Consider the following 12873-nt stretch of genomic DNA (forward strand, 5'->3'; position numbering starts at 1 on the left):
CCTGAATTTAAAGCTTTAACTCCTGCCGACTTTTTAAAAGAAATTAGAACTAGTAGTTTGCGGGATATAAAATACGGTATTAAATCAAGTAATTTACAAAGAAGATTTCAGTATATTCAAACTGTACGAGAAGCATTTAAAAATAGATTTCGTAAAGAATATTTGGGGATTCTCAAGGTTTCGCATAAAAGAGCTGAAAGGAAAGTTACTATTAAATTAGATGATATTGTTTTGATCGGTAGTAGTGACAAAAGACTTTTTTGGCAACTTGGTCGTGTCATAGAACTACTTCCAGGACCTGATGGAATAAATCGACTTGCAAGAGTAAAGACCCGAAATGGAATTTTGCTTAGAGCAGTTCGAACTCTGTATCCTTTAGAGGTAGCGCAAAATAATGTACTCGTGAAGCTGCAGAATGAAAAACAAGATTCTTTGTCTGAACTTAAACTCAACATAGATGATAAATCTGTCAGGCCTGTAACACGATCTGGTAGAACTGTAACTCCGCCGGACAAACTGGCATATTAGGCTCTTTTGCATTGTTTTACTTTGATGTGAAAGTTCACTTTTTTTTTTTTTTTTCCCCCTTAGGTGGAAGGATGTTAAATATTTGCATAGTCGCCTGTAGTAACGGCAACCGCCGGCAATAAAAGGAGGTGCTTTCCTTAGTGGCACCGCAGTTCCTTTTAGTTCGAGCCAGAATAGACCTGCCCGGGGAGAAACCAGGGGATGAAAGATTCCGGTTTCCGCCCTGTTCCGGTTCCCGTCTTGTTGCGGATCCAGTCCTGTTCCGGTTCCCGTCTTGTTCCAGTCCTGTTCCGGTCCTGATCCAGTCCTATTCCAGTTCCAGCGTGGCCGTTTAAGTCCAAAACACGTAGGAGCGGATGTCTGAATTCAGCGGAATGGAGATATACGCCGAAAGGGCTAGATGGATTCTGTCTTTTAGGGGAAAGTGTTCTTCACCGTGCCGGCATAGCTGTTACTTTAAAGCACTTTGAAGTTTTCCACCCAAGATGTTAAGTTTTTGTTTGTGATGTTAAGTTTTCATCAGTGTTGAAGTTCCAGTTAAATAAACCTTTAAGTTTTAGACAAGGTTTTTGTGTTCTTCAGAAAATCTTAGATTCGAAGTCAGATGTAACACATAGGATTATTATCGGAAAAATCAACAGTATCTTAACTGCTTAAGTTTGATTTAATGCGGAATTCTTAGAACCACATGCGGAAGCTTTACAACAGGGAAATTATTTGACAATTCTGAATGATTTTAGTGAAAACCAGTCTGAATGCTTATAATTAAATTTCACGAAAAGAAAATCTCAAGAAATTTTGAAAAATGAAGTCTGCGGCATGAATGATTGTGCTTTCAGTAATTTTTTTTGTTTGGCTTTTAAGTCGGTAAATAATTTATAAGAGGAGAATTATGGTAGCAACTCATATAAAAATGAAATAAAATATTTCTATTTTACTTTTTCAATGTACATTTCTCTCTCCAAGAACATTTATCATCCTGATTTTTGAATAAATTGAGAATATGAAATTTAATAACAGCTTAAAATTTAGCATAATACCAATTTTTAAATAAAATTCTCTTAATATTCGTGGACATCGTTTGTTTAATAATAACTTTGTAACGAGTGAAGGCATTCTTAGTGTAATGATCAATTCAGTACGTGAAACAGATCATTGAGAGGTCGAGTGTCCGATTACGAGAAATAATCACAGTCAATTTCTTTGTTCTCCTAAATATAAGGTTTAAATTTGTATGTCTAATTTAGCAAGATACCTAAGGGTCCTCTAAAAATTTGAGCTTTTATGCGGCGGCACAGTTTGCATCACTGCCTCCATCAAAAATTTGGGCAGCATAATTACTGTTTCTGTCCCTCTATGAATGCATACCTTGATTCATTCGCATATAATTTCACTAAAGTTATTAACATATATAAAAAATTTGTAAACAATATGTTTGTTTTAGTTTCGTTTATCTGATTACGGCAAATCGTACGAGGGCTATCTGCCAAAGACGAAAGATGCCTTCGTGGGGGACATTCTAAGGGAAACTGACTCATAAACATATTACACATTAAGAAATATGTTACTGTGATTATAATTAACATAAATACCTGCTAAGAATAAGAAACAGGAATTACCATAAAATATTAAAATTATCTCTGTCATGAAATTATGCTTTTCAATTCTCGCTCAGAAGGGTAATAATAATTTTGTTTTCTGTTCTTATGCCAAAACCATGAGGTAGCTGAAACTACCAAGATATAATACATATAAACAAGATAGGTAGCTGAGTTTGCTACCTGTCTTGTTTATATCTAAAACTTTCTAACAATATTTAAAAGCGTATGATATTCTATAAATAAGTATTTTTGGAAAAGTCTTACTATCATCGCCTTTTTGCTATAATATTACAGAAATTACCACTGTTCAAAGTAATTTCAGTTAAAAATAAAAATCAGGGACGTGGTGTTTCTCATAAGGAACTCAGTGCTCAAGAACACGATCTTTCAATCATTCAAGAACAATCTTAAGTTTTAAATATAATTAAGGATCTTTATTTCTAAATAACTGGAATCTTTTTATCCACATAAATTCTTATTTACACTTCGGTTAATTATTTTAGGTTAGATTTGTAAATATTAATCAAATTAGATGTTAACTGAATAGGGTACAGGTATTTGATTTTACAAAGCTAGAAAAAATTCTTATGAAGTATTTCATTTCTAAATTTTGTTTGTTTCTTTATTTGATTCTTCGACGACTTTAAAGAAAACGAACTGCAGTCCGAAGAAAAATATTTTAAATATTTGAACTGTATAAAAATGATCGGTAATATTTTAACCCAGATAAAAATGTCAAATATTCCTACATACAGAAAAGAATAAAGTTTGCTTGCATGATAATTCTAAAATTAATTTTCTGAGAAGTTAAAATGCTGTTCTACGAAAAACTTTCATTCAACTAATCAGCCTTCTATACTATAGTTATGCATCTTTGATATTATTTCTTAATCCTAGACTTCAATATTTATTTAATTATAAAAGCAAGAAACCTGCAATAAGTAGTATGTTTAATCTATATGCGTGACCTTATGATTAAACAAATGGCATGGGAAAAGCAATCATAAGGAACAAAGATTTAAATATACGAGAACGAAGATTTCAAAATACACGCATTTCTTTAGCTTCACTTTTAGATAGTTAAATTTGAAAAAAATTCATTTCTTGCGAAACAGACGTAATAGTTCCTTGCGTATTAAGTAGATTATTTTATATTTAGTAAATTAAAATTTCAAATATTTTTATTAACTCTAAAAAATTTCTGAAAATATAAAAGTTAAATTGCGTTTTTGCATTCTTTCTGTTAACATACTTTCTCAGCGTATTTATTAGCTAAAGCTCAAATAAAAAAATTACGTTTTGTAAACAGCATTGCATATCCAATAAACCCTACAGTCCATACCCTAATATTTAGATCTAAGAACGTATGTTCTCAGCTTATTTTTTCAGATTTGTGCCATTTTTAAAGAAAGGATTCTTTGCACTCACTCTTGGCAGCACTTCATCAGCTCTTCAGCTTCTTCTTCATTTTCTTTAATTCCAAAGGCTGCGTCTGCAGCAAGAAAAGAAATTTTAATCTACATGTAAAGAGGAAAACCAACAAATAAAATTTAATTGCAGATCATTTCAAATAACAAAGAAATAATGCTTATAATTAAGAAAGCAATTGTGCGTTTAATAATAAAAATTTACTGAAAAACGCAAAAGAAAATATAAGTAATCATCTCTATCTAACTGTCTAATTCTTAGAGAAGGAAATAGGAAATTCTCAGAACTTAATGATATTTACAGCCTTGGCCAAAAGTACTACGCGCTCTTTAAGTTATTAAGAAATAGGCGCTTACTTTGAAATAGCTTCGAGATGCACGAATATTGGATTACTGGCTGACTAAATAGGAGGCTTATAAAAGCAGTTGAATTTCAAGATCTGCCAGACGCACCAGGTTGGCGAAAAGTTATCGCCAAACATTTTTCCCGAGAAAACAAATTTTCGTGCGCATGTTAAGCGTAAAGTGCGAAATGTAAACAAAATTGAGGAGGCGGAGCTTAGCGACGTCATAAATGGGTGGAATTAGGGTTATGACGTCATAATGTATTCCTAAATTTTATGTTAGGTTTAATTTACTATTTTCTACTGAAAATAACAATAATCATCTGTTTATTATTGTACTGTAAGTTCTTTATTTTAAATACCTCTATTATACTCGTATTTCTAATAATTAAACTTTGATTTTCTAAAAGTAAATATGCTAAATTGTTTGTTTCAAACTGCCGTGATAGAATAATTCGGTTACAGAATTTATTGAAATAGCAAACAACATCCTCGTCTCGCATACTTATGCTTTCGACAGCTTCGATAATTTCAAAGATTTTTAAGTTTTGGCATTAATACCAATAAGATCAATTTTTTAGCCCGAAGGAGCCGTAACCCAGTTGTCCCAAAACGGCATTTTATAGCATTTCCCTATAAACGGCGAATCACTTTTTAAACTGTGGCCACCAAATATTTTCACACTGTATTACACTTAAAGAAATTAAATAATTAAAAATCTGAATGGATGTATCTATGTTTGTCACATTCTGAAAAAACGACGGTACCATCAAATTTTGAATAACGTAATCCTCCACCCGAACATGGGCAACTGGTCGCCTGAAACTGGAATTTCGAATTTCTTTTATTATGTATTTCATATCTGTTAAAACGTTAACGAATCTTTTATTCACAAGCTCAACAATCTCAATGCGAGCAATGGCAGCACTGTACGGGAAAAAGCAGTTTTATCCTCAGCACGCGATACTGTCTATCGAAAATTCTAATAATATGCTGTTTTTAAATATTTTGTGATATTGCTGCTGAATTGAATTTTATGTGGTTTAACCCTTTCCGGCACTCTACGTTTTAAAGTTGGAATTTCGACACAAGAAAATGTAGGCAGTTTAATCAGGCCTAGAGTAGTACACAGGTAAACTTTTGTGAAGATAGCACTTGTCATTTTATTTCTGTGGATGTGCCCGAAGCGGGCACACTGAATAAATAGAGCTTCGAAAAGAGTGCTGAAACGAGCATGGAAAGCACATAAAAGAGTAAGAAATTTTGCCTACGATCAGTGGCGTACCTAGGGTGGGGCAAGGGTGGACATCTGTTCCCGGGCGCAGCATCCAAGGGGCGCCAAATTGAAACTACGAAATTTTTTAATGAAATGTTTTCCATTCTTAGCACACAGAAAGAGGCACAAATTCTTCAGTTGTCCCCGGGCGATGGAAACTCTAGCTACGCCCCTGCCTACGATTAAAAAACACTAGATTCTGAACACCGTAGCAGATTTAACATTACCCAGGGTGTGCCATGGGGACACCTGCTACTCTACACCCCCTAAAAATGCTCTTCTTGGTTATATGATGATTATATGCGTATGAATGGATAGATGTAACTTAAGTATAAGATATTTACATTATTTACACTTCATATTTACACTTTCATCTATTTTTTTCATGGTGGTACTTTTCGAAGTATTTTCGCTGAATCTCTTTGCTTCCGTGGAGACATACAGATTAAAAACAGCAAATTATGGAACATCATGTGCTCCCTTTTTAGGATCTAGAACAATGACAGCATTAACTGGAGATGAACAAGGGAAATTTCCTCAATCATCGAATGTACTAATCAACGACTTATACGTTGATGACATTTTATCGGGATCTAATAACTTAGAAGAACTAATTCAGAAGACAAACAACAAAAATCAGCGTTATATTTACAAAATTTCCACAGGACTAGTTTCGATGGTTTTACCGAACCACCATCCTTAGCTGCAAAACCGCAAATGAGCAAGGTAGGAAAAAATGATTAGATAAGATAATAAAGCCTGGACAAGAATAAGCAAGTGGCGCCATCTGTTGGTGAAACCAGAACTAAAACATAATTTCTTTAAAGGCCGAAGGCAAATTTGGATTGGAATTAGGATCGTTAACTAGAACAGAAAGATTTTTATGAATGTGAAATGCCTCTAGAAAATCCAGTTCTCCAATGGAAGATGTTTTTTGAATAATTTTGGCAGCAGAAAAATTGAAAGTGTGATTTTCGGACCAACAATGTTGCGCAACAGAAGACTTCTGTGTTTCCTTTTTTCTAACATATGCCTCATGTTCCTTGACGCGAAATTGTAAGGCTCTCTTAGTTTGGCCAATGTAAATTAAACTTTTCACCCAACATTATTAATCAAGCAGTTAAAAAATTCTCATCTCAACACACTAAAAGGCACACTCTTGTTTTAGGAGATTATAAAAATTCTGTTGTCATTCCCTTCTTTCCATCAATTAGCTATAAAGTTGCACATATTTGCAGAAATTTTAATTTACATTGGCCAATTTTAATTTACATTGGTTTGCCTTCCACCACACTTTAAATCATGTCATCCGACTAAACAAAAGTTAGCTTCATTTTATTCCTATGTTTTCCATGCTCTTCAAGTTTGCTCCTCCAAACTAGCCCTTGATGAAGAACTAAATTATTTAAAAGCAATAGCTATTGACAGGGGCTTTTCACCCAACATTATTAATCAAGCAGTTAAAAAATTCTCATCTCAACACACTAAAAGGCACACTCTTGTTTTAGGAGATTATAAAAATTCTGTTGTCATTCCCTTCTTTCCATCAATTAGCTATAAAGTTGCACATATTTTGCAGAAATTTAACTTTCGGGTTGTTTATTCTCCCATCAATAAAATTCCGAGTTCCATACTTAAGGACCCAATTCCGGATATGAATTCCTGGGGTATTTATAGGATTCCTTGCCAGTGTGGTTTAATTTACATTGGCCAAACTAAGAGAGCCTTAAAATTTCGTGTCAAGAAACATGAGGCATATGTTAGAAAAAAGGAAACACAGAAGTCTTCTGTTGCGCAACATTGTTGGTCCGAAAATCACACTTTCAATTTTTCTGCTGCCAAAATTATTCAAAAAACATCTTCCATTGGAGAACTGGATTTTCTAGAGGCATTTCACATTCATAAAAATCTTTCTGTTCTAGTTAAAGATCCTAATTCCAATCCAAATTTGCCTTCGGCCTTTAAAGAAATTATGTTTTAGTTCTGGTTTCACCAACAGATGGCGCCACTTGCTTATTCTTGTCCAGGCTTTCTTATCTTATCTAATCATTTTTTTCTATCTTGTTCATTTGCGGTTTTGCAGCTGAGGATGGTAGTTCGGTAAAACCATCGAAACTAGTCCTGTGGAAATTTTGTAAATATAACGCTGATTTTTGTTGTTTGTCTTCTGAATTAGTATTTATTCGGCGTGTTATTGTGTCTTAACTTAGAAGAAGCTAAGAACTTTCAGACTGAGTTAAAAAAAAAAAAAAAAAAAAAAAACTCTTAGCTGCAAGAGCTATGGAGTTACATAAATAGGCTTCGAATCATCCCGAGTTGTTAAATGACAGTAAAACCGAAGGACACATATTCTCATCAGAGCCTAGACTACAGTTAAGACTCTTGTTTATTATGGCGACCTTCGTCAGGCTGCTTTAATTTTAAGGAATCTGAACAGTTTTCCGTTTAATTTTACAAAGTGTGAAGTCCTTTCAATCATCAGGTGACTCTTCGACCCGTTGGGTCTTGTCGGTCCAGTTATTACTAAGGCCAAAATATTTCTTCAAGAAAATGTGGAAGAATAAACTCAACTGGAACGATCCCATTCCATCAAGTGAGTTAAAGGTTTGGTTAAAATTTCTAAAGGAGCTACCAGAAATCAATAAATTACCAAATTCATAGAGTCATTCTTATACCTGAATCCATCATTATTAATCTTCATGGATTCTGCGATGCATCCGAAAAGTGTTTCGGTGTGGTAGTTTATATCGTTTCAAAGGCTAGAAGCGTAACTATGAAAACAAGTCTACTATGCAGCAAACCAAGAGTTTGTCCGATTAAAGCTCTAACCATTGCACGACTAAAACTTTCAGTTGCGCTGCTCTTGGCCGGCCTTGTGGCAAATTCTTCAAATCCAGTTCAACCACATTTATCTGTGGGAATAATTCAACGATTGCGTTAGCCTGGATCAAGACCTCTCCTGAAAGATTAAAGACCTTTGTGTCTAATCCGGTTAAGCTGATAAATACAGACAGTCTCGCGCGCTGGAGATAAAAATGTTTTTCCCAATGCAAACAATGCTGCCGCTTTGAAATCATTAAATTCGGCTGACCAGGTGTCCTTCTGTCCATATTCGGGTGGAGAATTACGTTATTCAGAATTTGATGCCACTATTTACCGTTGTTTTTTCCCAGTGAGAAAAACATGCATACATTCAGGCCAAATCTTCGTTATTTAATTTCTTTAGGGTGATACTGTTTGGTAGCAACAATTTGAAAAGTGATTCAGACTTTTTAGTGATTCAACACAAAATCCCGTTTTAAGGCTAACAGCCCTTCTGGGTTAACGCTCCTTTGGACTAAAAACTTAATCATCATGTAAAAGCCATGCACAAATGCATCATTAATAACACCAGAAAATCAATATCTAATGTCATCCAAAATATGTGGTTGATATCTCTAAACAACATCCTTCACTTACATTCCAGCCGTAATAAATAAGTCAATAAAAGAACAATCAAACTGGCGCAAATACATCCCGATAACATCCACGTGAAGTGAGATATGCAACTAAATAAAAAAATCACTTACATACAGAAACGTCTAAATTGGTTAAATGGGTTGCCATACGAAAAAACCTCAGATACCTCATAGTTACCATGGTTATCTCATAGTTACCATGCAAAACAAAATCTCATAGATCTCATAGTTACCATGCAAAACAAAATATCGCCAAATTTGGTGGCCAGTGCGTCTGGCACATCTGTACAGATTTTAATTTAATTTTTTGATAACTTGTAATTTAAAACATAAAATATATATTTTACTCTGGTCATCCACGTGCTTAATGAACATATATTCAAAAGTCAGACATAGAGTTTGTAATAAGCTTCTTGGAATTTTTTAATAAATGAAGGCTAAAAATTTTAATTTCCGTTTGATGTGAATGTTTTCAGTTTTTGAATTAAGGAACACTTTCAACTAAGATGCTGAATTAAAATTTTGCTTACAATTAAGTATCATTTAAACAATTTAATTTTCCTCACTAGATTCCTAGAAAAGGCAGGAGATAATTGGGTATTTACCGTAAAATATTTATTTTCTTAAGAACTGGGAATAATGTTTGCATTAAGTTTCTAGCTTTTACATTTGTTAAATTAAATCAAAACTTCATGAAGCCACCCAACCTGGACAGTGGTTAGCGACGCTGACTGCCGTACCGAAGGGCCCGGGCTCGGATTCCTGATATCTGATGGATGTTTGTATAAGACAGGAGATGTCATGGATGATGTTTCTCTGGAGATCCCATTCTCACTCCGGAGATCTCATGGATGTTTGCTTGTCCGGAGATCTCATGAATGATGTATAGTAGCTGGACGAAATGGAGGCACCCTAAATATGTGGCGAGCTGAAAATCCTCTCGAGAAGTTGTGTGCTAGGGGAAGAGCATGGAGGTAAGAAGTAAGAGGACAGGCCCTAAACGTTTTTTCCCATACGTTGCTTTGAAGCACTGTCGATCCCTTCGTGGTGACTAAAACCTTCAGTGACTTACCATTAAGATCAATGGATTTTGACACGATCAGATGTAAACATTTTGTAATTGCGTCTTAAATATACATATAAATGTACACATTTTCTTTTTCTACAATATTTAAAAGTCCTAAATATATGAAAAGAATACATTTTTAAACAGCATTTCATTCTGAACGAAATTAAATGCTATACTTTTCACAGAACATCTTGCTCAGAACAGTTTAATTTGAATGAAGTATTTTCACAAGTTTTCGTTAATTACGTTAGAAAAAAAATTTTAAGGTAATTCGGTTAAGTATTACAAAAATTAAGATAAAATTTATTGGCATTATTCCTTTTCAATTTACAGAGCTTCTTCCTAAAATACTTTTTCAAATATGACATGATTTCTTAGCTTCTGAGGCATCTTTTAAATCGAAATCTGAGTCAATTTATAATTAATGCTACGCATCTCATAGACTTTGCTTTACAACACCTTTTAACAGGTTGCTTTCCAATAAGAACAATTCTTGCTTAAATAGTTTTATAAATGTATTTTTCAACAGAATTTCAATTTATGTTTACAATTTTTTGTTAAGGTTATTATATATTTAGGATTGTTATTTTTATTATTACTATTTAATCCACATAAATTTAGATATATTTAATAACCAGATTTCTTCATAGTAACTTTCACAGCAGTTTATGAATAAATAAATCCTTCATTTCAAACACATTTATAAATAATTTAATAAATATTTATGTATTTTGTTAAAGGCAGGTACATGTTTTTTGCAAGCATATGCATTAATATATTTGATACGTATGCCCGTACACATTTCATATCTTTCATTTTCGGCGTGTACAAATCTTTAATTTCTGTGCATTCTATTTTTCGAATACAGTAATTTCGAGTACAGTAATTTTTCGAGTACAGTACAGTAATTTACAATAATTTATCATCAACTTGATCGCACATGGTACTTCCGAATTCGCAAATGTATCTGTCTTCTGTTCCACACATTTGTGTAAAACTGTACATAATTTTTCAAAAATGTAACTATTAAGCCTCTCCTCAAAAAATTTTTAAAACGTACTTGTTACAATAATATGTGGATGACAAAAAATTTATTTTATTTAAAACATTTTGGTATTTGGAACATAAATTAAAAGTAGCGAATACTCTATCAAGGGTATCGAAAGAAGTATACAATTTTAAAATTACCGTAAGATATTTTTCATTCTTTAAGCATAGCATTTTTGCTAAAATCTATATTTTTGTAATTCAACAGTTTAGAATTTTATAAAACAAATTCATAAGCAAAATCGATGTTGTTAGTTATCGAAAAATAACCAAGATGTGATATTCGCCTAAATGTCTCTAAACTATACAAATTGCTATACTATACAAGTATATTGCTATACTAAAACTATACAAATTGCCACCACACAATGAATGTTTCTTTTATGCGGAAATGTCCCGTTTTCGAGTTGTATGGAAATGTCGTGTGTCGAAATACTATCAAAGCGCTGTCAAGGGGGCTTTTGGATGTAAACAAAAAATACCCCCATCTGGAGACCGAAGCCTCGGAGTAGTGCTTCACTCGTAGTGCGGAGTTGGCCCCTCCTTTCATTCTTAACTCCATGGAGAAGAGGTATGGGAGACCCCGAATCCATCCCCCCATCGGAATGCTCCTTATCAAAATTGGAGGCGGAATTTAGCAAAGTCGTACTTTCAAGTATAATTTGACCTTGTATGGTGGTCAAAGCTCTTGCCAATGACAAGAGCAATTTTCCACTCCTTGCCACGGTGAATTTCGCTGGCTTGTTTTGATGTTGCTGTCAGACAAGTGAGAAAAGTCACAACGACAATAAAATTTTATGAAGGCATATCATACACTTACCACATATAACATATAAAGAATATTGCCCGAACAACGGTTCGAGGTCAACCCAGGGATTGTTCACACATTCCTTTATTTTGTCAACTAATAAATCAGCACCTTTGTTAAATTTTTCCATGTAATTCTTCTGGAGAATTTTGGTATGGAAAGCTGGAGTGAGTAAACTGCGCTTTTTACGCCAACTTTTGCCTTTGCTGAGAAAAAAAAAATTAAAAATTACAACAAAATTCTTTGCTTGAAATCATAATTATAGATTACATAATTATGATCTATTACCATATAATAAATTAAAACTTACAGTATAACTTAGAGATAATTGTAATATCTAGCATGAAAGAGTAGTGTTTAAGTGAAATGTCTGAATATTTCCATAGCAAAACACGTAAATCATTTCATTCAAAACCAAATGAGCACAATTTTTAAGCGTGCGAATTGAAGCATTCTATTCTTAAATTTAATATACATAAGCCGATGGATTCGCGAAGCTTTGTGTTCTATTGCCTCAAGAGCCTTAATTTTCCGCACATTATTCGTCATAACCCTGCACTTAAATCGGGCATGAGCACTTTCATTGTACATTCGGGCAATTGCAACTGAAGAATTTTTTTGCTCCGACATAATAAAGAGCTTCTGTACAAAGCGCTTGTCCATATAACGTTAAAATTGTATAGTCTCTTTGATTATTACTTGCTAAAAAATTCGCTGTGCGAAGAATGATAGACGTCGAAAATACGCGATTCGCGCGAAACAATTATCTAAGAATCGAAAAGGGATCCCGAGTTTATAAATATTTATTTCTAAAAGGATCCAGATCATTTTGAACACTCGGACTTTACCCCAATACGAAATAGAGCCGAAAACTAAGAAGTGAATGATAATTTTATTTTATTTTATTCAAACTCTTCAAATCAAAATCTGAACTTATACCAGCGGTTATTCCAGCGACATTAAGTATTCTAAATGAATCATACGATTCGCCCATGTCTGGCCACCTGGGATTAAAAAAAAAGGTGCAACGAGTTTGTTAAGCGGTGTATTTTCCGCAGGACAAAAGTTCTTAGGAATGTATGTCAGGTCGTGCCATACTTTTCAGTAAATAGCGATGTTAATTAGAGCCCGGCCAGGTACTTAAAAATATAAAAGCAGCATTCCCTACCGAATTAGTTGGTATCGACTTGTTATGCTTATTTCCCCTCAGCGAAATAAATAAAATTTGGTATCTACTTGCTGTCGCAGACCATTTCTCTAAATGGGTTGAAATAGGTCCCCCTGCAAAGAACCTCGGCTAAAATAGTTGCAGATT

At 33.8% G+C, this 12873-nt stretch overlaps 1 protein-coding gene across 3 annotated transcripts in view; it reads right to left on the bottom strand.

Annotated features, from left to right (window-relative positions):
* The window catches only part of LOC118191192 (cytochrome P450 4C1-like), a 54936-nt gene that overhangs the window by 27303 nt on the left and 14760 nt on the right, over positions 1–12873 (bottom strand). For all 3 annotated transcript variants that reach the window (XM_085810569.1, XM_085810568.1, XM_035361992.2), the window contains 2 exons: positions 11571–11764; positions 3558–3621 (listed from right to left, as the gene is read on the bottom strand). In XM_085810569.1, the coding sequence (XP_085666695.1) occupies positions 3558–3621; positions 11571–11764 (258 nt within the window). The remainder of the gene's footprint in view (positions 1–3557; positions 3622–11570; positions 11765–12873) is intronic.

Source organism: Stegodyphus dumicola, chromosome 2 (assembly GCF_044657685.1).
Source record: "Stegodyphus dumicola isolate Sdum_Otavi_A_Nest chromosome 2, ASM4465768v1".
Classification (NCBI taxonomy): domain Eukaryota; kingdom Metazoa; phylum Arthropoda; class Arachnida; order Araneae; family Eresidae; genus Stegodyphus; species Stegodyphus dumicola.